At 35.5% G+C, this 26002-nt stretch overlaps 2 protein-coding genes across 4 annotated transcripts in view; one reads left to right on the forward strand and one right to left on the reverse strand.

Moving 5' to 3' along the window:
* The first annotated feature begins 3312 nt into the window (after positions 1 to 3312).
* Positions 3313 to 4776, forward strand: LOC111064096. The gene is made up of 2 exons (XM_039420014.1): positions 3313 to 3546; positions 4219 to 4776. Exons 1-2 carry the CDS (start codon positions 3394 to 3396, stop codon positions 4774 to 4776), a joined length of 711 nt encoding a protein of 236 aa, XP_039275948.1. The 5' UTR covers positions 3313 to 3393.
* A 12128-nt stretch (positions 4777 to 16904) lies between these two features.
* LOC111049691 overlaps positions 16905 to 26002 on the reverse strand; it is a 31460-nt gene continuing 22362 nt past the window's right edge. Inside the window, exons 2-3 of one of the 3 annotated variants that reach the window (XM_039420824.1) lie at positions 24922 to 25314; positions 16905 to 17469 (exon numbers count right to left, since the gene is read on the reverse strand). In XM_039420824.1, the coding sequence (XP_039276758.1) occupies positions 17228 to 17469; positions 24922 to 25273 (594 nt within the window). In that variant the 5' untranslated portion in view covers positions 25274 to 25314 and the 3' untranslated portion in view covers positions 16905 to 17227. Of the gene's footprint in view, positions 17473 to 24921; positions 25315 to 26002 lie in introns of all 3 variants that reach the window. The other 2 variants (XM_039420823.1, XR_005570435.1) reach the window with 2 other exon arrangements.

The raw sequence follows: 26002 nt of genomic DNA on the forward strand, positions 1-26002 counted from the left end.
GGTGGGAGTGGAGATATTGGACGGGGTGGTTGGGAACTGTACTGTGGAGGGAACTGGTGGTAGAGAGGGGATGAGGGGACTTTTAAAATAATAACCAACAATAATAATAAACAATATAGATTGTACTTACTTTGTTATTCACTAAAAACTGCACTGCACTGTAGCACACACTAAAAAGAGCAACTCGTCTTCAACTAGGGAGCAACACAATGCCCTTATGCTCTTATGGCTAGGAGCTCCCATATTGGAGCACCCAAACAGTCTCCCACCACTCCCAAAGGTTGTGAAATTAATTCTAATTTATTTTTATTTAATTTTTGTTTATTTCTATTTTATTTTTATTTATTTTTGATTTTTTATTATTTGTTTGTTTTTTTTTAATTTTTATTTTTTTTTTTTTTTTTTTAATTTTTTATTTATTTTCATTTTATTTTTATTTATTTTTGATTTTTTATTATTTATTGTTTGTTTTTTTTGTTTTTTTTTAATTTTTTTTCAATTTTTAAAATATTTTTCTTTTATTTTTTTTCAATTTTTTTTTAATTTTTTTTTAATTTTTTTTAATTTTTTTTAATTTTTTTTTTATTTTTTTTAAATTTTTTAAATTTTTTTTAATTTTTATTTTAATTTTTTTATATTTTTTCCTATTTTTTTAATTTTTTTTAAATTTTTTTTCATTTTTTTTATTTATTTTTTTATTTTTTTCATTTTTTTTTAATTTTTTTTTTGACTTTGGTGACCTTGAGGTTAGGTTAGGTCAACTTGGGTGACCTTGAGGTTAGGTTTGGTTGACTTGGGTGACCTTTTTATACTACTTGCAACACAAATCAAACTGATCATGAGTTTATTGTTGGAAGAGTTTTAGAAGCAACAATTCCAAAAGATGAAGATAAAAACTTGGACAGTGACACAGAATGCAATGATGATTTTAATGCAGAAAAACTATTAGAAATAGGAGATAATGATAATTTGAAGGAACAAATTGAAGAAGATGGTCTTTGTTATATAAGTGGGTGGATAGCGAAAAAACTGAAAAACAAATATCCCCATTTAGGCAGCTACACATTCAAAACAAGCCGTGAAAGTGGATCGTGGGTTCAAGATTTATCAGCTGGAAGACTTACAGAGCCTTCTATAGAATTTGAAGACATTATCAACAAATTGGAGCATTCCTTCAAGAAATTCATGGGTGAAGGTCTTCCAAATGCACCTTGTTTGAAGAAGAAACTCGTATCACACCTCAAAGATGAATATAAAGAAGTTGACGATGTGATAGTGAACTTGTTTGCTAAGCGACGTATCGTGATGAGAGTGAAATATTTAAACAAATTGAAACAGGGCACAAAAGTTTCTTCAAGATGCAGGAAGTTGCAGAAAGTTACAGTTTAAAACTGTAATACGTCCTACAGCTGTCAATTATAACTTTTTGGTGAGTATAATATTATTGATATACAGTACTATATTCTCATTTCATTGCTTGAATATAAATTTGTTCATATAGGCTACTGGTGAATATAGGCTACACATATACGAAGTTCATAAACATATTACTGATGAAGAACCTCACTTATTTGAGTTTCACAGGGACAGCCTTAATTATTTTCTAATTTTAAAGTATTTACTAATTTGAAATACAAAGAATTTGAATTATAAAGGTTAACATAAATTGAATTTGGCTTTCATAGGTTCAACGTAAAACTCAAAAATAATACTGTACTGTAATATTCAAAAGAATACTCCAGAGCTCAAATATTCAAATTGTACATTACTGTACAATTTAAAAACAATATTAATGTGTCAGAAACATTTCAAATTATTGGTACGGGGGGCTTTATTATTACTATATATATATGTATATACTATAAGTATATTATATCAATTGTAGACTTGAGTTGAAAACCAGGCTAAGTGCCAAAATTGACAAAAATGAGTTAGACATCATAAAGTGTGCTATGTGCCAAGCCCAATACGATGAAATGTGTGTTATGTCTAAGGCCTACCATACACGTTTTGATCGGTCTTAAGGCCCGGACTCTTCATTCTGCACTGAACGAATACTGCACTGATCATCCCCTTGTTTCACTTCAGAGTGAGCGGAATAGTTGAGGAATCAATACATCCCCCAAGCAATAGGGTCAGTGTGTGTGTAGTAGTGTGGTGTTTTTTGAGTGTGGCATCACATTCGGCTGAATAAATTATCTGCTGAGGCTGGTATGATAATATATGATTATAATATTCCTATTTTCATATTATAATATTCCTATTATCATCATTATCATCATCATCATCATTTATCAATTATCATATTATCATCATTTCACATCACATGAAATGAGATAAAAATTAGATTTCGTATTTTCCTCTCTGTTCAAATATGGTAATAATGATATGATCAACTAAGATAATAGAAATATTACTGTGTAATACCTGTCTAGTCCTGTCCTAGTAGTGCTAAAAAAGTTTCAGGGTTGAAGGATTGAAGGAAATTCAACTTTTATGATAAAATTGATAACATCGCGAAGATTTGTTTTTCTTTTGGATATAACTTCTCCCAGAATCATGGGGCATTGTAATGTGTAACAATTTTATATCAAATTAACGGAGAGAATGTCTCCTTTCTATTGGTGTCTGGATGATTTTTATCTGACCCATAATAATTTTTTAATTAATGATTATGTTCGTCAACGTCGATACATTTCGAGCAGAAAACATTAAATTTTTGTCATGCTCGAAACTTTTTTGTTTTGAAAGATAAGTGGATGGTGAAAGCAAGAAAGTTTCACAGAATTATTTTCAACTGTTAAAATGTAAGGTCGTATTATGGTCTACAAGGAATTTTAAAGTTAGGAGAGCATCTGCATGGTATGTATTGTGTACCAAATTGTATGCTAAAGGCTGGTAATTTACAAAATATTTGACTAAATTATTTCAAACGCAAGCAGCTGATTGCCTCTAGAAAGGCTGTAATGAAACACTGCTTGGATTATTCGAGGCGAGGTTGTCATTTGCACTATTTATAATCATGTTGCATGCAGTTGCTGAATTTTTCAAGCGTACTGTATTTAATAGAGCTACCGCGCTACTGGATACGGTACTGGATACGCAACGGCCCCAAGGCCAATCGGTACGTGAATGGGGAGACCGCCATTGAGGCCCGGTCTTAAGACCGGGACTAAAGAGTCCGGGCCTCAAGACCGATCGAAACGTGTATGGTAGGCCTAAAGCGATATGCTAAGAGGTTCAAAAATGAGTCACAAGAATGCGCTCGGGTCAAATTCAACTGGTTGTGTAAAGTAACCAAGGCTAAGTGCCAAGTATTGAAGCAAGGCATTTTGAGGTTACGTTATCGTTGTTGCTGGTTTTTCAAGTGTTGTGCTTATTGAACTTTTGAAAATGAGTGCTACTGAGGCTGTAAATACGAGGAAGAGACGTAAATCTGGAGAAGGAAGTCATAAAGAACACCAGAAGAAGTCACGCTGCCAAGGAAAATCATACATTAATAATAAAAATCAACTTGCTTTGGCAAAACAAACACCTCAAGACAAGGTAAGACTCAACTTTTCAAGTTTTTTTTCTGATATTCATATGGGTACATACTAGGCAAACGACCTAATTCAATTGATAATTTGTCCCCACAATAAATGTGCAGAGTTAAGCCGTGTTTTCGTAACAGGCAGACGACAGAATTCACTTTAAATTAACATTGGTTCTTATGGGAGTGTTCACCCCAGTTTTAGTTCATAAAATAATATCTTATTAATAATGAGATACAATCAGTTACTTCAAATAATTCACCCTTATAAATTTCAAGCATAGGTAATTAAAAGTTAACTCTTTGATTGACATGCCTATAAAGCATAAAATTTAGCATAATTGAAGTAACTAATAATTGTGGTAAAGTTATCATTTATAACTTTTAACTTATAACATAATTTTGGTAGAGTTATAAAAAGCAATTTATTCACTTTATTGAATTAAATATCCAATAATCATTTTAGAATTACCTTTTGGACAACCCCAAAAGTTCATTACCCATAAGACATAAAGCAAAATTCATGTCAAAGAACTAGTTCTTTGAATTTTACTGTTTCTGCCCGCTTGGGTGCGCTGCAATCGATTCTGCTTCTGCCCGTTACAAAAACACAGCTTTAGTGAACAAAAAGGTTTTGTGAGACAGGACTGGAACAATGTCTATAACAAAACTTTTTTGTTTTTCAGGTGACTTGCAAATGCACCTACAAATGCAAGGATATTTCTTTTTATCAGAAGCTCAAAATATTCACTGAGTATTATGACATAGGAGATCTCAGTCGCCAATATACCTACCTTATGGGCCTGATTAATGTCACTGGGGTCAACAGACGAAGACATGGCAGCTATGAGGAACCAGAATCAAGTCGCCGTCAAGCTTCAGTTTATTATTCTTTACCGAATGGTCATGGGGAAATAGTTCAAGTGTGCAAGAAGACATTTCTGGATTTTCACCAAATTACAAAAAGAACAGTTGAAACTTTGGTCAAATCAAAGAAAAGAGGAGATTTGATTTATGTTGAGAAAAGCGGTAACAAGAAGAAAATGAGAAAATACACTGGTGATGATGAAAAAGCTGTGATTGACCACATGAAAAGTTTTCCAACAGATAATAGTCATTATACAAGAGCAAGAAGTGATTGTGACTATTTAAGTGAAGATTTGGATTACAACCGTATGTATTTGGCATTTCAAGAGCTATATCCAGACACAAGATCATGCCTCGTTATTATAAAGATACTGTGAAGAAACATTTTCCTCAATTGAAATTCAAGAAACCACGAAAAGATACTTGTGGAACATGTGATTTGTTGAAATCGAAAATACTGAATGAAACTATCAATAGAGATGAAAACAAGAAGTCTCTAGAACTTCATCATCGGAAGGCAGAGTGAGCTCGCTCTGAAATGAAAAATGATACAACACATTCACAGCAACCTAAGAATAAGATTTGTACTATTCCCGTTGATCTCCAACAAGTTTTTTCACTGCCTACATTGTCACATTCACAGATGTATTATTCACGCCAGCTCTCTTGTTTCAATCTGGGTTTACATGTTGGAGACAACAATAAAGGATTTATGTTTGTTTGGCATGAAGGGTTGAGTGGGAGAGGTGGTAATGAGATTGCGAGTTGTCTATTGAAAGGCTTGACATCCCAATTCACAAATAAAAGAAAGCTCATTATCTGGAGTGACAACTGCACCGGGAAAAACAAAAATAAAATGATTTTATATCTGTGGATTTATCTTGTTAGCAGAGGAGTTTTTGACGAAATAGATCATAAATACCTAGTATCTGGACATTCATACTTAGCTTGTGACAGGTACTTTGCCCACATCGAAAAGAGAAAGCTAGTCACAAAATGTGAGGTACCTTTGGACATCGTTCGACTCCTTGTTTCAACTTGCCATAAAAATCCATTTATGGCTACTCTGATGCAAGAAGATGACCTTTTCTCTATATTTATAACCATTGAATGATAAAATTACTTTTCTGAAAAATTACTCACTTATTTGGATCTTCCAGTTTTACTGGCTAACCCTATATTATGTAAATGACATTATCAAATCGGATATATCGTGTAGAATGCTACTGGTTGCTGATGACAATACAGTTTATTTTGAAGCAGACAGCTGGTTGGGAGTATATGAGAAGGCATCCAGAGACATAATTAAGCTTAAAAATTGGTTTGATGGTAACATTCTTAGTATGAATGCAAAAAGACCAAAATACTCGAAATATTCTTTCAAAAAAGCAGCTAAGAGCAGAAATAAATGCAGTGGGATTACTGAATTCAATCGACTTGTAAAGCAATTCCTCCCTTTTCATCAGTTAATGTAATAATAAGACATTTGTGCACAATAACATAGGCCTACCTTCATGTCCAAATCCTCCTTGCTTCCAGGATCCCGGGTCCAGATCACGATACGAGACGAGATGACACTTGTAATAAATCACAATAAATAATCAATAGATCACTTTGCAAAAATCGACATTATGAGAAGTGAGCTGTTTGATTGGCTGTCAATCGGCAACTGGCTGCGATTATGCTATGCACATCACCGTTCAATTGCCCCCTCTACCACACAACACCAGACAACAAAGAGGAACATTGATAGTTTTGTCTGAACATTCCGCCCACCTTAGAAGAACTTCCAATAACAAAAAAACAAAACCACCTATAACGAACCCTACTAGGGAACTAGGAAAAAAGGAAAATGTCTTCACTCCTCAGGGGCCCTTGAGGAGACTTATAAAAAGGAGTAGGAGGCCCACGGAAAGGAGAGGATGGGCCGAGAAATAATGACTATATACAACCAATATAGAATAAAACAAGAAACAAAGCAACTTGGGAACCTTTCCCACATATAAAATGAGAAACAAAAAAAACTAACCACTAAAACTTATTGAAGTTCCCTTCAATAAGGCCTAATCTTCATCAATAGGGAGGAGACATACCCTATTGACAGACTTGTGAGACTTCCTTTGCAGTCTGTACCTCCACCACTCTCACAATTCCATCCTGTCCAAGGAATATCTTCATTATTCGACCAAGTCTCCAGTGAAGAGGGAGTAGGTTACTTTCCTTTAAGAGAGCCATACGTCCAATGTTAACATTACTATGTTTTCTGTACCATTTTGTTCGGGTTTGCAAACTAGATACATACTCCAATTGCCAACGTTTCCAGAATGAGGATACAATTCTTTTGAGTAAACTCCATCAATTCCTCAAGTTCACCAATTGAATTGATTCCTCTGAGTCTTTACTCTGTGTTGCTAGAGTAATTTTTCTTGCTTCCAATTCAATCTGTTTGGAATTTTCATCATCATTACCGTGGGTTTGGTGTGGCCAGCACTCCAGTGGTTTGTCTAACCAATCAGAATCATTCCACCACGGAGAATTACCAATTAATTCATTGAGCAATAGTCCTCGACTAGCACAATCAGCTGGATTACTTTCGGTTGACACATATCTGAATTGCTCTGTAGACAGGTGTTTCTGTACTTGACTTACACGATTTGCCACAAACCTAGCCCAACGATGAGGTGAAGACCGAATCCAACTCACTGCCACAGTTGAATAAGTCCAAGCTGCAATATAATCTATGTTTATAATTTTTGAAAGCACTTCTTGAACTTCATGTGATAATCTAGCTACTAGGACAACCACACAAAGCTCCCATTTCTTCACTACCTCCACGGATGCTATATCATCCCAGTCACATCCCGATTGCCATAGACATTGAATTATACTCTTGAAGGTAAGCATGAAAGGTGTCAAATATCCTAATGGATCAAAAATTTGTGCTAAAGTTGATAAAACATTTCATTTTGTAGCTAGATGGGATGAAACCTTCACCCTGTAGAAGAGGTAGTAACCAATTGGATTTGATTGGAAGCCAAGAATTTTAATGGTTTTATCAGACTCCAAAGTGAAATCTTTTGCATCAATAGCGCAATGCTCTGGAGGGAGATTTGATAGAATGGTAGAATGATTGCAGGCCCACTTTAGCAATTCAAATTTCCCTTTGCTTAACAATTCAGTAAGCTGCAGTTGCTTGGTTGCTTCTATTGATGAGACTGATGTAACTATATCATCCATGTAAGTAGAAAACCATAAGGCTTCAGAAGCCGCAGGGAACATTTTTTCTTCATCTTCAATACACTGATGCGTAGTACAAATGGCAAGAAATGGCGATGATGATACACCATACGACATAGGTGTTAGAGTATACTCTTTCATTTCTTCTCCTTTTTCGGATTTTGTCCATTTTATTTCAACATTATCCTGTCTATCATCATCCAACTCTTCCAAATTTCGTTTCTCCCTTTCAAAAAAATCTTCACCAATTTCCTTTTTCGGTATGGGTCTTCCCATTGGTTTGATTTCATGTGGACTATGAATCACTTTTAACTCTTTCCCTAAATTACTGTTGATCGGTAAATAACTGTTGAAGGCTATACCTTGTTTACCTGGAACTTCTTTTAACTTATCTCCCAATTCTTCTTCTCGAATCATGGAAACATTTTCTCCGACATTAGTTTTACCTTCAAGATATCCAGATATCTCACTCGTATTTGTTTCCTTGGATGATAATTCTACAATGTATCTACCAGTATTCAAACGACAAACAGTTGATTTGTATATCTCCTCACAAGCCATTTCACTTTCCAATAAATTTTTTGTCCTAGGTGGCTCTTCTACGACCCAAAATCGCTTCACCAACTCTTCTGAATTAGCATTGGAATACATGCACAGATTATTTGAGATAGTAGAATTCTCCTCTGATACCTTACCCATCAGGCAGTAGCCCCATACAGTTTCTAGGGCAGATGGTGTACCCGCTGGACCAATCACCTTTCTTCCAGTCAGAATGAAGGGGAAGTATTCAGCACCCAATAAAATATCAATCTCCTCTGAAAGGAAAAATTCAGAATCTGCTAGCTCCAGTCCTTCAATATGTGCCCAGTACGCATTTTTTATCTCATTTGTAGCTGCTATTTTGTTGACTCCCAACACAGTAATTTTTAATGAAGGGGAGTTCGGTGTTTCAAATTCACAGTTAGCAATTTCATCTGTCACTTCCAGTTTAGTATCAGATAATCCATAGATTGGCAAACTGTGTGTTTTGTGTACCACTAAACCCAGTTTTTTCATGCATTGCCTTGTAATAAATGACTTGGTGCTTGCACTATCTAATAATACTTTGACCTTATGATAATTGCCTTGATTACCTCGAACTCCCAATTTAACAGTTGGTAACAATACTAAGGAGCTATTTACATTCGAAAATACTTTCTTAGCTGAGTCAGTAACAAATGTTTGATGGCTTTGATCAGCAACGTCGTGCACATCTATGCTGCTCATTTGTTTATTACCGGCCAATGTGTTGGTGTTTTCAACAGGCGGCTGTCTCGGCTCTAAATGGAGGAGCGAATGATGACGCGAATTACAGTGACTGCATGGCTTCCTTCTTCTACAATCTCTAATAAAGTGCCCTGCCACTAAACAGCATATACATAGTTTCCATTCTTTTACACGTTTTAATCAATCAGACGGTTTGAGATTCAAGAATACTTCACAATTTTCCAGTTCATGAGAATTATTACATTCAATACATTTCAGCTCGTCCGATTTCGATTTAACAATCATAGCTGAAGCTTTGTAATTTCCCATAGTGGGTTTCGATTTCCCAAACTGCTTACGTGAGGAGGCTTCTGACGATGTAGATGATCCCAATAAATCAGTGGATTTAGTAGCCTCTAAAATAACAGCTTCATCATTCAAAAATATTTGGAAGTTTTTCAAATTGGATACTGTTCCATTTCTTAGTAGTCTCTGCCACTTCTCTCTCAATTCTTCAGTCAGTTTTTTACATAAGACAAATAATAACGGAATCGTCCAGTCATTAACTGCATGACCAATTGGTTTTAGTGCTGCAATATACTCAGCTAAATGAGTGATGAATTTTCGTAGCGAGTCTGGTTGCTTATTAACTGCTGGCATATCAAAAATTGCTTGCAAGTATGCGTCAGTCAGCTTGTAAGAGTCATTGTAGCGATTCAATAATAACTTCCATGCCTCAGCATAATGATCACTTGTCAATGGGACTACAGAATGACTGACAGTGCATCGCCTCTCAGCTCTCAGTACAGACCGAAGATACATATGTTTTTGTATGTCAGCAATTTGACCATTATTATGAACCGTGGCTTCGAATAAATCTTTAAATTGACTCCAAATTTTCAAATCGCCGTCAAAAGTCATTAAAGGAAGCTTAGGTAGGGCAACTGACGAGATATTTCCAGTTGTAGGTGAAGAAGCTACATTGGAAGAACTAATATTCAAATTTGTTTGAGTGGATGGTAAGGTTTCGAGAATAGCCTTGACATTGAAAAAAGTCTCATCAAATGGCTTATCAAATTTTCAAGCTCACTTGTTTCCAATTGAGGATTTTGTTTGTTATAGTAGCTCTGCATCTTATCTATTATATCATTGAACTCCACCTGGTGGTGATCGATATGCTCACCCATAACTTTCAATAAATTCTTCATTTTTTTATTTTTTGGATCCTTTTCGACAGCTTCGGCAATTTCATTAATCTGTTTTATTTTACGAATTAATGCATCTCTTTGAAATGTCAAATCTTCAATAACACCCATAGTGAGGCGATAACAGTGAGCGCTCGTCGAGAGAGAGTGAGACAAAGAACCAAACATGAATAAGAGGGAAAACACGAGAGCAGGCGACACAATGGAACAAACGGGGATGTTTCACAGAGACAAGTTCTCACAGAGACAAGTAGTGTTTTTGAACGATATTAGTGTCACAGAGACAAGTTTCACAGGAGCAAGTATTTCTATAAATGGCAGTCTCACAGGAACAAGTTCCCACAGAGACAAGCAGTTTCATAGAGACAAGGTTTCCGTCCAAAGTAGTAGCGCTATAAATGGCAGTCTCACAGAACAAGTTCTCACTGAAACAAGGTGTTTCACAGAAGCAAGGTCAGTGTCATAGAGACAAGGTAGCGAATGTAGAAGAGTTAGGCGTGTTGCCTACATCTGAACTTGAAGGCACTCCATTATTTGTTCTAGTAAATTGAATGTCTGCTGTTTTTCAATCATGCAGGTATATGTTTATGATTGAAGGTTTATCATATAAGATAGGGATGGGTTGGTAACCTATTAGAATTAGATAGAAGATAGATAGAATTATGAAGATAACTTAAATAATAAATTGAGTTCTATGCAAATGTAATATATTTCTACCAAACTCCAAGATAACTATTCCAATATATCCAATAAGTATATATTAAACCTTCAACCCGAAAGAATAATCAATATGAATATGAAACGGAATATAAAAGAGCCAAATAGCCTACCACTGACCTATTCATCACCGCTTCTTAAAAACCACATGGCCAAAATGGTTTTTCATTATAATTCCTTCTTTCGTAATAAATTGTTTATGCTTTTGTACTCCTGAGTGAAGCTCGGTCCCCGATATTATGAGCTAATCATCTCTTCTTTTTCCGAGCTGCGGTCTCGAATTGTAAATTCAAATTGATATAATATTAACTTCAGGCAGTCACAGAGTAAAGCTGCGTTAACACCAATAGATTCTATAGATTCTATTAGATTGAACATAACTTATCATACACATGATGAACATATGTGTTTTTCAAGTGCCGTTCAATCTATAATAATCTGTGAGGATTGAGTTATTAACATCTTGTTAATAACTTTGGTGTAAACGCAGCTTTAGATGCCAAGATTTATCATGGCGTTCCGAGTTACGGATGATAATGTCAATGAAAAACTTCATTTTCCTCATGAAATCTTACCCATAAAAATTTTAACAGCTTGTTGTTCTACAAGCGTCTTTACATGTTACAAAATTAAAATCCCAGTGAAAAACAAAAAATTGCCACTTGATAATTCCCAATCATCTTTTAATCATAGCTCTGATTCAACTGAGCAATACTTCTGAACTTACTGAGTTGATAAAGTAACATTTAAAATTATCATAAGCGCAATGGGACTTGGGATTCCATCAACTCAGAATAAGTATTATATCATAAAATATTTGCACATAAAGAGAAATGCAAAACCGTCGACTTGAATCTTAGACCTCACATCGCTCGGCCAATGAACTCTGGATATCTGAGTTCTTTTTAAAGTACAGTCGAACCTCTCTATAACAAACCTCCACTTAACGAAATCCTCCACACAACGAATTTTTACCTGGTCCCATGACATTTTAGAGTTTTGGCTGCTTATTTACCTCTATTCAACAAATTTCGAACCTCTCAACACAAAGTTTTCTCTTGACTTCAACATACAAAGTGTAGTGTGTATTGGAAGCAGTCGGTTATTTTCAAGGAATTGTTTAGTTTCAGCAGAAAGGTCAATAGACTGAAAATAATGGCAATTCAGGTAGGAAGAAGATAGGGTGGTAGACAGTTAATAAAGGGTGAAACACATGTCGGAAATTGAATGCAAGCTACTGGATATTGAATTCCAAGAACTTGTCATTATTGTAGACCAGGCAGGTGAACGACTGGACTTCCCCATTCTTGCTTTTGTCACACATTTCAATTCTTTGAACTGGCTATGATGATGATAGCTGTGATGAACCTGTGGAGAAGAATCCGTCAGATCAAGAAGTTCTAGAGGCTTTCAAAATTATCAGGCTAGGATTAAAACTGAAAAATAGTGTACCAGACATGTCTGACTGTTTGAATAGATGTGAGTCGTTTATCGAACATGATTTTTTATTCAAATGCAAAATTGAACCGAAAATTACTCACTTTTTCAAATATGAAACTTAAAAAATAGGAAAGTTGATATTTATAGTGGAGTTATAGACAAAATAAAAAAAATGGAACCGTATTTTGCGTTCCATCTAATAGTAGTGTAAAGAGTTGAAAGATATTGCTACAGGGTATGTACTTTGATTAAACTCCACTAATAGTACAAATGAAGCTTTCTTAAAATAAATTGTTAGTTTACTTATTACATTCTATAATTATTCAAAAACATGTTCTTTTTTCAAACAGCATGAATTTTCAAATTTCCATATTAATATGGCCTAATAAGTACCCTACCTACGTTCGCGATGATATATTCTATGTACCATATTCATTTATTTACCGCCGTGATACGATATTATAAGATCCATAGGATCGTGGCAGTTTTCTTGACAGAACCTCCCAATAACGAATACCTCTCTGCAGCGAATTTTTTCTCGGGATAATCGACTTCGTTATACAGAGGTTCGACTGTACCTCTGAATAGCATAGATTCTACTTGTTCTACCGAGCCAGTACCATTTTGATTTTTTTTCATAGTACATGGCACTATTGAAATTAACTGTTCTATTGATTTATTCTAGTTTTGTCTACAGAATTGTGAAACTGCATATGAGGAGTACTGTATGTCTATTTTTTTTATCAACGTTGCATCTATTTTCAGTTTGAAGAACTGGATATCAATCTTGATTATTCAAATTTTTATTGTTCAACATACACACACATTATTTACATACATATAAAAACAAAATGATACACAATTTTTTTAGAACAATAATGCTCAAGGTAAAAACCTGTGACGGGAGAAAAATCTAAATTTTCACATGAAAACGTCACTCGAGAATAATTATGTCACCCGGCCTCACAACAGAGTCTTTTAGATTCTTGACTAAGAATAGTTAATCTCACAGTTGTACAGTCAGTGTCAGTGAGATTTTCTGCACACACTTCATTGTTACCGTAATATTCAGATGATGGTATTTCTAGATGAAATGGATCGGCGTGAATACGCCGAATGGATCGACTCGTATCATTTGAGAATGGTGATAATGATGAGGAAACATGATTATGTTAAAAGGAATAGTCTCCATCTCCATTATGTTCTTAGGGATTTGCTTGTGATCATGTTTCTATCATTTTATCAATTCGAAGATCAGCCTTCAAAAATTCAGGTCAACTTATACACTTCAACCTTTGACTATAGAAAGACTATCTTTCTATAGTCAAAGCTTCAACTCACGTTGCTACACGTTTCAACTTAGCAAAAGGACAGAGGGAATTAGTATCATTATTCTCTAGAGCCCTGGAAATATCCCTGTTATTGTTCTTGGTACCTTATACAAAAGGGACTCCCTAATACAAAAACGAATCAGTCCTTGCCGGACAAAGCTAGAGGAAGAAGAAAAAGAAGAAGAAGAAGACGACAGGAGGAGAAGAACAAGCGAGAAGAAGAAGAAGATAATAGAAAAAGGAGTCAGAAGAAGAAGAAGAAGAAGGAAGAAGAAGAGGAAGAAGATGAACAATAATAATAAGAAAAAATATAGATAGGAGAAGATTATAACCGTTGAATACACTATTTTATCTATAACCACTCTTTTGACGAATTGAAAACTTATAAATTACTGGTGGTACTCCCATACAGTAACAGTTAGGGGTGTATTCAAATACCGTTGGATAATATCTTTCCAATATTGTTTCATTCATCTAGAAGTATATAATCTGTTCTTTCTTACATTGATATCACTTATGTATAAGTTACTGCAGTATCAAAATTATTTGATATTGACTGAACAATTAAAAGTCACATTGAAATAGTTATTTTGGAGTTTGGTAGAAATAATACATTTACATGGAACTCAATTTATTCATTAAAGGCAATCTACATAATTCTAATAGGTTCTGATAACCCATAATGATAAAATAGGTGTTCAATGAATAAATGAAGCCTACCAACTTGAAATATATTTCAAATTATTTAAGATTAAATTGATTCTACCTCGGTGCTAGTCAGCTTTACATCTGTACATGTATCATTGTATTGAATTATTAAATATTTGATGATTTTGGTAAAACGACATTTTAATCCTGGACTAGTAGTTCTACACAGTAGACCTCGCGCAGTTATAAAACACAGCCTCGTCTCATACTGTCCATAAGAGTAAATCCTGTTTGTATGTTGTGTCGGCAAGATATCGCTGTGGAAACGGTTAATGGCTGTTGGGGTTAGTGTATCAAAAATATGCTTACATCAAAAGCTAATCTCCTTCAACACACTGGCAACAGGTCAGCCCGAGTTGAAAGCAGATTTCGAGAGAAAATACTATGTTTTCTTTCCGTTATTAATTGCATGCAATAACGCATGCAATTAAAAATCCACTCAACAGCTGAATTATTATGGATGATTCTATTCTGATTTTTACTGTAATATTAGCGTTCGAAGGAGACTTTACCTATTGTATTAACCTTGAAATGAAAAATTTCCAAAAAAAAAACTTGTATATACGTCGAGGCACATTTAAAAATAAATATACCTGTCAAATTTCATGGTAATCTATTGCTGCGTTTCGCCGTAATTGCGGAACATATAAACATAAAGAGGAATGCAAAGCCGTCGACTTGAATCTTAGAACTCACTTCGCTCGGTCAATAAATCGAAATTTTAAGAAACCACAAATATCCTGGATGAAAAGGGGAATCAAATGCTATGTAGATTTGAATCTAAATGTCTAGGATACACTAAACAGTCCACTAAATTCATCATTTTTTCTCCCACAGGAGAAACGTTTAAAGCTGGCATCAAATGATGTCACCACATTATTTACATATGTAAATTATATATTTATATATGTATGTCACATGGATTGAAGGAGCGTTGTTTGTCACGTTGTTTGTTGATTGAAGGAAGATTGTATTTTACTATTTAAATAAATCATAATGTAATTTACTTATCCACTTCAATTTACATAGTGATAATAAGTAGGAAATGAAATGTATAGCAAACACTTCAGTTGCTAAGTAGGCCTACTGTATGTATCTGTAGTGTCTTATTTTTTACCAAAGTGATAAAGTATCAGAAAATACTATTATTCAGCATTGTTATGTATTATTTTCAATGTCATTTTTTCCTCTTTCTTTACAATAGTTTAAAATTTGGTATTTTTTTTAAATAAGTAGATAACTTAACTATTGTTTATTTTTAATCATATTATTTGCATTATTTTTTTGTTTGTTATAATACTTGATAGAGAGTTGAGTGTAAGAGAGGGTCGACTGCGCCCTAACTTCGCTCTCTAAGAAAAATAAAGGCAGTCATTCTATTCTATTCATGTCACCATAATATATATATATATATTATATATATATATATATATATATATATATTGAAAAACAGATGACATCCAATTTATTAGAGGGAATGGAATGCCTTCATCTTCATGTGTAGGCAACACACCACACCAACCTTGTTCCTGTGAGACTGACCTTGTCTCTGTGACACTCCACTTGTTCGAATGGGACTCTACCCTCTTCTTGTTCCGGTTACACTACTTGTTCCAGTGAGACAGACCTTGTCTCTGTGAGACTGACCTTGTCTCTGTGAGACTCACCTTGTCTCTGTGAGACTCTCTTGTCTCTGTGGGAACTTGTTCCTGTGAACTGCCATTTATAAAAATACTTGTTCCTATGAAACTTGTCTCTGTGACACTAATATCGTTCAAAAACACTACTTGTCTCTGTGATACGGACCCGAACAAACAATGGCTAGCTTATCTAATCATACAAGCCTAGCCAGCACTTCAACTTATGCTCGGTAGAGAATGATCGGTTACGAGGCTAATATACTGTATCGATACTCATTGGAACAAACAAATCTGCTATTAATAACGAAGTACAACATATCAATGCAAATAACTGCAATATCCTTTGAAAAAAGTAACAGTTCCAGTTACTGTTACAGCTAGACGACATATAAGTCTTTCTCTACTTATCGACACGAACTTGCCAGTCCAGCCTTGTGGCTCCAATGCAACAATCTTATGCAATAATACTACGACACAATTATTTACAAAATATTACTTGTTCTACTCAATTTCCAACTTAATTGAGCCCAATTTCTTAAGAATACCACAATAAAGCGTATATTCATCTACAACGACAAAACAAGCCATATACACAGAAAAACCAAGATAATAGAGCATAAAAACAACAAACCTATTAGACGATTTTCAACTTATGTCCTATTCAAATTCGATTAACAAATCAATCCCGGATGGTTGAACCATGTATATTCGACAGACTGGCTCAAACAGCACTCTGGTTTGTGGACTGTATAATTACATCGAGAACTTTTGGGTTGTCTGGCGTCGGGTAGCAAGTTGAACAATTAAAATGGCTAAGTGCACAATAACATAGGCCTACCTTCATGTCCAAATCCTCCTTGCTTCCAGGATCCCGGTCCAGATCACGATACGAGACGAGACGACACTTGTAATAAATCACAATAATAATCAATAGATCACTTTGCAAAAATCGACATTACAAGAAGTGAGCTGTTTGATTGGAATGACCTCGTCCTCTGCCCCTATCCTGTTGTTCCCCAAAAATGGGCAGATGCTCTCCCATCACATTTATACCTGTTCCTGGGGGTTCATCATCTAAGCGGGGTAGAGCCTCGGGCGCCTCAGCTTTGGGGTTGTCGATGATAGCTGCAGCCTCTGGTGCCACAGCTATGGGGACATCGAGAGCCTCTTCAATATCCTCCAGCTGTCCGAGAACGTCTTCAGGAGAACCCGGCAATGCAGAGGGTTAGATGCCCTGTTCCTGATAGTCGATGATGTTATTCGGGAACAGTTTAAGGTCTTCGTCGACAGGCATCTCGACCCCCTCTAGCACCTCCACTGCAGCTGCTGCAGGGGCGACCTCGATGATCGGCTCAGGCTGCTGAGGGCGGTGACGACGATCCAGTTGCCGGGCACGTTGATTTTCCAGACGGGCCACCAGTCGCTGCTGGCGAAGACGTCTCTCCTCCTGATGTCGCCAGCGCTCCCGGAGCCTTTGGAAGGCGATCGCCCGTCGCTCCTGCTGTCCTCGGACCTCATTGACGTAGGCGTCCCCATCAAAGCTATCCCTGCTTGACATAGTAACAGTAAAGATGCTAATAGCAGAATCACACAGACACACACACAAACGTGTCTGGTGTTCAACTAAAGTTGAGAATGTTATGAAGTCGGATAAAATTTTTACCCATTATAGGGAATCCCCAATCCGCGAATATGCAATTTTTAGGTCGAACTGTTTTTGTTTTGCTAGTATATACAGTTTTGACAGTACTATCAATACAAATGACGAAGAGGATGATACAATTCTAAAAAAGAACTTGCTGGCAACGCCCACAACCAGATAATTGAGAGTTCTCCTATTATTTTCGTAAAGGAACTGATGAGGTGAGGGTATGCAAATACGTTCATCACCCAAAAAAGACAGGTGTCTCATCTGCATCCGTTTTGAAACAGCAAAGGATGGAAAAGATGAATTAAGGGATGAGTATGAGCAACACATTGTGAGAAGGAATGAAGCCAATGCCAGCAATGAAGCCAACAAAAAAAGAGCAACAGAGGACAAGACCTTTGTCAGTGCTTCTTTGATCTTCAGAAGGTTTTACAAATACCATGATCAAATGAATCTCCATTTTATTAAAGCAGAAAGCTGAACGCCTTTAGCTTCACAGTTTGTGAAGCAGCGCCTCCCAATAATGGTTTCTGTTTTGTTTGGACGGAGATTAATGGGAAACGTAGGAGTAGTGAAATTGGTTCAGCTGTCCTGAATTGGTTTAAAACATTGCATAAAACTGTCAAACACGTCACAGTTTTCTCCGACACCTGTGCAGGACAAAACAGAAATCGGAACATGGCAGCTTTGTTCATGTTTGTGATAGAAAATTTCGATTTCAGTGCAATTGAACACAAATTCATGGAGAAAGGACACAGCCACATGGGGGTTGACTCAATGCACAGCACCATTACTTTACTTTACTTTTCTTGTTCGTCACAATTATTAAACTGCATTAAGGGAGCAACGATCCCGCAGTATATGACACATCAAAGTTTAATCTAATATCTACCATCCCTCATATTTCAACACAACAGATCCCACATAACATATATCAATCAAGCATTATTCAACAAGGAAGTCTGCTAACCTATACGGACACAATACAATAAGGAATTCCCTGAGTGTTTTTTTGAACTCCTTTAAGCCATCAATTTCTCTTATGTGGGATGGGATTGAATTAAATATTTTCATTCCCATATAAAACGGGCCACTCTCCAGCAGGCTAAGTCTGTGGTTTTGGTGAACAAAACCTTTAAATCTTGTATTATGGGGATGACTCACCTGTTTATCTACATACATTCGTCATACATTGAGTACGCTTAAAGAAGTGTGCCGATCTACACCATGAGAGACTGGCTGAATATTTTTCTCATGGCGAGGTTAAATCGAAAGAAGGAAATGGCTAGCAAATACGTCATCAAAGAGATGAAGTATGATGAATTTCTAGATTTGAAAAAATTGTCATTAATAAAAATAAAAAACACCACAGTAGACAATGATGGCAATAAGGTTGAGTGGTTCTGCATCAAGAAATTGTGTTTTCAAAAGAATTCATATGGTATAGGCCTATTAATCTTCTTCAGTTATGATCATTCGACCCCATACAAAGAACTACATGTGAAACCTCGAGTTCGTGGTAGACCTGCTCATCTTGCACTTGAAAAGCTCTACAGCCAACCACTTCCAGTTTCAGATGTTAATCTTAATATGGATTTATCATCGAGGAATGAATTTGTTTTATGTTGATACATATTAGATTATTAAGTTGGCAACAAGATGAATAACCTTGGACCTGGTCTACTTATGTTATGCCTATGTCTATATCACATGTCGATTAATAATAATTTTGTCTTTTTAACAGTCTTTTATTTATTGACTTTTATATTAAGTTGTTTAGTGATTAAAAAACTTACAACAGAATAATTCAATATGATATCTTTCAAGATTTAATCTGTTATCACTATGTACAAACTTTCTATGTTCATGGATTTAGTTGCATACAATGCAATCATTCATGAGCTTGACAGTAGCCTATTCTGAATAAAATTTCTCTCTTTCGATTATCACTTTCTAAATCTTTGTAATTTCTGGCAGTATACATATTCACTGTCTTTACTCACTTGAAAATTTCACTGTCAAAAGCCTAAATCAGTTTTCTCTATTTTTTCTAAATCAACAGTTTCCGAATGAACGGGAAATTTGCAGATAGTTAATTTTGAAACTTCTCGTGCATACGTTGTGTAGAAGAAATTACACAAGGCTCATTACAATCGAAGCTTAGAAGAAACGCTTTAAAGTAAAGCTTTTTTGTATTTTGTTTTTGGCAAATAAAATTCATTCATTCATTAAAAAAAAACAAGAGGCTCAGTCTGCAACAGTGCTACTACTACCTGGGACACTCAAGTATGATTTCAAAAATAATTGTTTATTTAGTGGAGAGTTAATTCAACTAAAATCAGTTAACTTTTTAGTCATTTAACTAAAAAGAATGAAGACAGAAGAAAAGCCGTACATCTACAGTATCAAGAGATTTCTACAATATATAAAATGATTGATGGACATGTATAATTACTTTCAAAATATTTAGTACACTTGTAATGAATTTTTTTTGTAGAATAAATTCAATATTCATAATATTTTTCCATTGACAAGGAAAACATTTTTTGGACATTAATGGAGGCCAATGCCCTAAATTATATCTCTTCCAAAGAGAAAAAATTTCACAGCTCCAGTGAGCGAATGGAGCTCCAGAATATGGAGTACCTTGAAGAGGAGCATCAACTTAGAGTGGGTGTGATTAAAGAAGAGCATAGGGTTAAAATGGAAGCCATTGAGAAGGAAAAAATTATTTGACATTAATGGAGGCGAATGCCCAAAAACAAATGTGATCAAAGAAAAAAGATCTCACAGCTCCAGTGACCAAATGGAGCTCTAGAAAATGATTCAATTTTCAGATACCTTATAATAACTTATTCAGCAATACCAGATCAACAAAATATATTATAGAAATAATAATAGTATAATAATATCAAAGTATTTGATATTTAGTTGGGCCCCATCTAGTCCTTTTTCTAGGATCAGGGCCCATTAACGCCGTCTCTCCCTATTATTCGCTTTAAATTACTATCATTTTTGCACCATTTACAACTGGGGTATAATTTATAAATAAGGCAAAGTCAGGGGGCAGATATCATTTACCTCAAATCGCCTAAGTAATTTAAACGGAGTGATTTGAAGGTTTGAAATTAAATTCAATGGAACAACGTGATGGAATATAAACAACAAGTACTTATTATTGATGTAAACATGTATGCAACTTCTATAGCAAAGAGAGAAGCTTCTTGTATTTTAGTTGATAAGGAGTTTGCCACAACAATTATTCAATGTTGTTGCGTACTACACAACTTTGTTAAAAAAACAAGATGCTTATTTTTTACCGACACTCTAACTTGTGAAATGGAAAAATAATGTAGAAGAAGTTCCAACTGTCGGAGGAAAAACAAGTGATATTCAAGTTAGGGTTCTTCTTTGTGGCTATTTCAACGGTCCAGGAGCAATATCTTGGCAAGAGTGGTATGCTTATTTGTGATGAAGAGAGAAAACAGATGTAGTTGAGAAAACAGATGTACAATTTGTTCATTGAAACAAATTTATATTTGTTTCAACAGTGATGTTTCGACCTCACATGGAAATAAACTGATGGTGAGATTAAAGAAATTGGCATACATATTTTATTGAAATGCACAAAATAGCTTTCAGCTATTAAGTTTGCGAATATTCTCTGCAATAAGTTAGATTTAAAAATACCTACAAGTGCTCAGTAAAATGTGTTTTTTTTCAACATATTGATATATATTCAAATTGAAATATATCAGCTGCGGTCTTGGACAATATCCAACGTGTCCCTCAAGAAGTTTATTGAACAACAATGAAATTGGAGGGGAACATGGAAGAGGAGCCCTATTGCCTTTGCCCTTTATTGCCCTATCACACCATCATAATGTGCAGCATGTGCTTCACAAACGTGACCCCGGGATTGCAGTAGACTTGACGAGCATGGAATTAAAGCATGAATCACCCTTGACCATCAACTACAGCAGTCCAGGAGATGCCTGAACTTCCTAGTCCCTAATGCTGGACAACAGTAGCGGTAGCAGATTTTCCTCCATACCAATAGTCTGCCGGCTAATTAACTAATAATAATATAAACAATAGTGTCTAATTGGGTTTTTTTTTGTTTCAGGAGATTATCATTATGACACTGACTATGACCAAACGTAGGAACTTGCTGACCTTGTACTCGACCATGTTTCGGAGGATGAGGAGAGGAGTAATACAGAGAATGAACCAGGGATTGATAAATTCAGACCAAGGAAAAAGTTGTGAAGAGTGGAAAAGTTAAGGCAAAAGATCTTCGCAACATTGGAAAGGCATACACTGGTGTAAAGGAGGAAGACAACAAGAAGGAACGTCCTACCCTAATAATTGCAGGTATAAGCGTAATAAAAATTTCACCGAAGAGGGCAGGAAATAGATTTTTGATAAGTATTGGGGGACAAATTATTGGGTTTCACAAACCATTTTCAAGCTCTTGTGTTAAAAAATTGTCTTCAAAAGAACGAACTGGCACTCAATACCCAAAAAAATCAGCACTTGTATTGTTCTGAGAGAGAATAGAATTTGCGAAGAATTTTTTTTGAGAACTCTCAAAATCAGTAATAAGAGGTTTTTTAATGTTGTACAGAAAAAACCGAAGATTGCATCCTATTAAAGGATCAAAGAGGTCGCCATACTCCAGCAAACAAAATGTCAGATTTACAAAAAGATTTTGTCAAGCGTCATATCATGTCGATTCCCCCAAGTTAAACAGCCGCTATTCTAGGAAGTCTAACACACACCGAAAATAATTCTCAAAATGTCAACCATATGTACGAGTTATAAGTGTGTTGAAGAAGAAAAAGATCCAGTTCAGCTCCAATATTACAGGAAAGCCTTCAACTTCAAGTTCAACTAGATTTTTCATAAGTCATATACAGACACTTGTATACAACATGTGACGAACTCAATGTCACTATAAAAAGTGGTGATGAATCCACCAAAAATGAAGCTATGATTCTAGAAGACCTACATTTGAGAAAGGCGGATGCAGCCAGGGAAGCTGAGAATAAGTCAGCAGAAGCTGCTGTCTGCCCCAGATTGAGTGGCTATTGCCTTTGACTTACAGAAGACTGCCACACCAATGATCACATGTAGTCAACTATATTATTCCCGTCAGTTGTGGACATAGAATTTGGGAGTGCATAACTTTAACAATAAAATTGCCACCCACCCCAAAGTTCTATCACCTCACTATTAACATCAAGGCCGATCCCGACGCTACGTCTGGACTTTGAATTTGACAATTCCTGTACTCTGATGAAGAGCCTCTAGGAAGCTATTAAAAACTAGTTGAATTTATTGATTGTAATGTGGGTACTTTCATAGTTCGTGGTTGTATGCAAATTTATAATTGGCTCTTGTGCTCTTGTTATTACATAGTTAGATCTATTGCAAAACATTTTGTTTTAATTTAATTTAACATTTTGTGGTTTAATTTAGTCATTGTTAGAATTCTCAGGTTTGTCACCGATTAATATCCCAATAACTGAAATTGTTACTTTTGAATTTTAATAATTTATATTTGTTCTAGATTGTGAATTTTGCGTTTTGTATAGTTTCCTATATTGCCCCTAATAGATAAATTTGAGGAAAATTTTATAAATGTGTAGCCTAATCAAATTATAATAAATCCATCACCTCCTGCTACAAGTAGCTCTTTCACTAACGAACAAAATAAAATATTTCCTTATGATATTATTTTATAAAATATAAAAATATTACTTATTAAAGAATACGAGTATGACAGTCACAGCATTCATGTGAATTTCCTTACAAATATAGACAAAAAGAACGGTAAAAGTATATCTTATCCAACAGGATTCTCTTTTTTTCTTGTAATGGATAAAATGATATTGAATCAATTCTTCTAAATTGCTAAATTACAATTGAATTTACAACAGATGTCGAATCCTAGCCATAAAATTATTATTGCTAATTAGAGTATAGGCTACTATATATCCTTGTTTGTTTAGGTTGATTTGAAAAAAGGTTGATTTTTGTTGAACACGAAAATACATAAAAATGGAAAAATATTTAAATAAGCATTTATTGTTTTTTTGGTTTATTTATTGCTGGATGATGCCCACATAATAATAATAATAGATATAAATATAATATGGGTATTCACGATGTTTGAGTTACCCAGCTTAGTCGAGCTATCTGTTGAGTTCAGTTAATCGATAACTCAGTGTTAAGTCGAGATAGCAGAGGTAGATTAAAACAATTTAGCAGCCGATATGACAGAGAGCGTTGATCCTGCTAATTTTTACTACCAAAACTTAGCAGAACAGTTAAGCAACATCGTAAATACCCCTCATGCTTGTGCGTCAGAAATGAGATAAAGTGGTCAAATAACCATGACCTAGGCGGGACTCTAACCCAAGACCACGCATAGCCTTAGCAAACTGAATTTGCGATGCTTACAAAAACATGTATGGTCCCTTCACTATACTAAGATTCACGTGATTAATATTAGTTTGCCATTAAACAAAGCAGATGGGAATATCCCTTTCTAGTTCCGCACTGTTGCCAAAAAGTTTTTTGGCTATGATGAAATTTAGGCCTACTATAAAATATACTACAAAAATATTCCATCTCAATTATAAAAATTCATCATTCAATCTTGAGAAAATATATTTTCTTGACGAATAGAATATATTTGATAATTGTTTTACAAAATCAACAATAATCAGATGTACTGGAATAACTTGAAAAATAGCTATCTATTATAGAAGGCGTTGGAAAGAGGTAATAGTAAGACCCTGTTGTCCTATCATTTCAACTGACTTCATAACATGAATCTAACTATAGTTAAAGCAGAGGCCTCACTATGCTTGGTCGTTTAGTTATGTCTTACCAACCACAAACTAATATCAATATTCAGTTTTAGAGTGATTTTTTTTTTAATTTTATGGATGAACATTTTTAAAAGTAACTCATTAGTTTACATTGATTAGTGAGTGTAATTTTGTTATTCAATTTGATTTTCAAACAATCTAAATTCAAAATTTCTTGTTTTTACTGAAAATTGGACTAAAATTCAGAAGTGAATGAGAGATAACCAACTTTTGGGACTACTTTATGAATCTGTTTTTGGCTGTGCCTGTTGGCCATCCTCAATCATTTTAATGATTTGTGTATCATTCAATAAATTTTGCCTATAGTGAGATCCACGTTATAAACTCATCTCACTATAATATTGCAAGTGAAATTCGACACCTGTTGCAATATGAAGATACTGTTTTTCCATATTTATCACAATATGAACAAGTAGGTTACTACCTAATGAATGTGTAAACTGATTGTCTACCTTGATCTAAGTCACGCAGCAATGTAGCTGGCAGGTCGAGTTGGGCGGAAGTTGCGGAGAGGTAGACCGCTTGTCGCAGCGCCCCGCGAACGAGTTCGGCCAGCGAGTGGAGTGGCGCCCTGATTTCAAGCGAAGCAACCGAGTGGCCGGGTGTGACCGCCACATAGTGTCGCCTGCCGTCGATCAGCAACCGAAGGCCATTCAGTGTCTCCTCTGCCAGTCGACCGGTGTGTGCACTTCCACTGTCTGCTTGCTTGGCACTCACCACGCCGTACTGCATCTGGTGTCCGTCGGGCCTCGCCCACATTATGCGCACGTCACTCGGCATCATGTTCTTCAACTCCACGGCCATTCCTTCCGTAGAGTTGTACGACACTCCAAATCTCGGACGATCTGAAAGTAGCATTGGCACTGTAACATAAAACTTACAAAGTGTCTGATACGTCACTCCCTATTTTTCAACAGTTATAATTTCATTATTTATGAACCAATTTTGTTAGAACTACATTTGTTAGATAGAGCACTCCTTGAGGTTGTGTTTAACACCAATTTCCATTTGTTTCAGTTTAAAAATGCCCCCTCTCTTGACTGTGGAAGAACGAGCCGAAATAGCAGCTCCGAAATAACTGCACGTACAAAGGTGGTGGAGGGCTGAACGAGAGATCCATGCAACACTGGATGCAAAAACATTGAGATCTTTCTTAAGAATCGTTGCAACAGAGTAACGTGAAAGACCACTTTCACGAGATCCTTGATGCAGTGATTTCGTAGGGCTCCTCATGAACTTTTCATGAACTCTGTCAACATTCTCTGCTGTCCTTGATGTTGATGGTCTTCCTGATCGTCTTGAATCTGCGACACTCCCTGTTGTTAGTAATCTGGAATGGACATTTTTGCATCAAGTTCTGCATGAATCCCTCGTTCAGCCCTCCACCATCTTTGTACTCGCACCACAGATCCTCAGACCACATAACGAGCTGCTATTTCAGCTCGTTCTTCCACAGTCAAGAGAGGGGGCATTTTTAAACTGAAACAAATGAAAATTGGTGTTAAACACAACCTCAAGGAGTGCTCTATCTAA

This window comes from Nilaparvata lugens, chromosome 2 (assembly GCF_014356525.2).
Source record: "Nilaparvata lugens isolate BPH chromosome 2, ASM1435652v1, whole genome shotgun sequence".
Taxonomy (NCBI): domain Eukaryota; kingdom Metazoa; phylum Arthropoda; class Insecta; order Hemiptera; family Delphacidae; genus Nilaparvata; species Nilaparvata lugens.

Coding starts and splice junctions, on each gene's coding strand:
- LOC111064096 (XM_039420014.1), top strand. CDS start 3,394: ATGAGTGCTACTGAGGCTGTAAATACGAGGAAGAGACGTAAATCTGGA. Junction 3,547..4,218: donor AACAAACACCTCAAGACAAG/GTAAGACTCAAC, acceptor TTTGTTTTTCAG/GTGACTTGCAAATGCACCTA.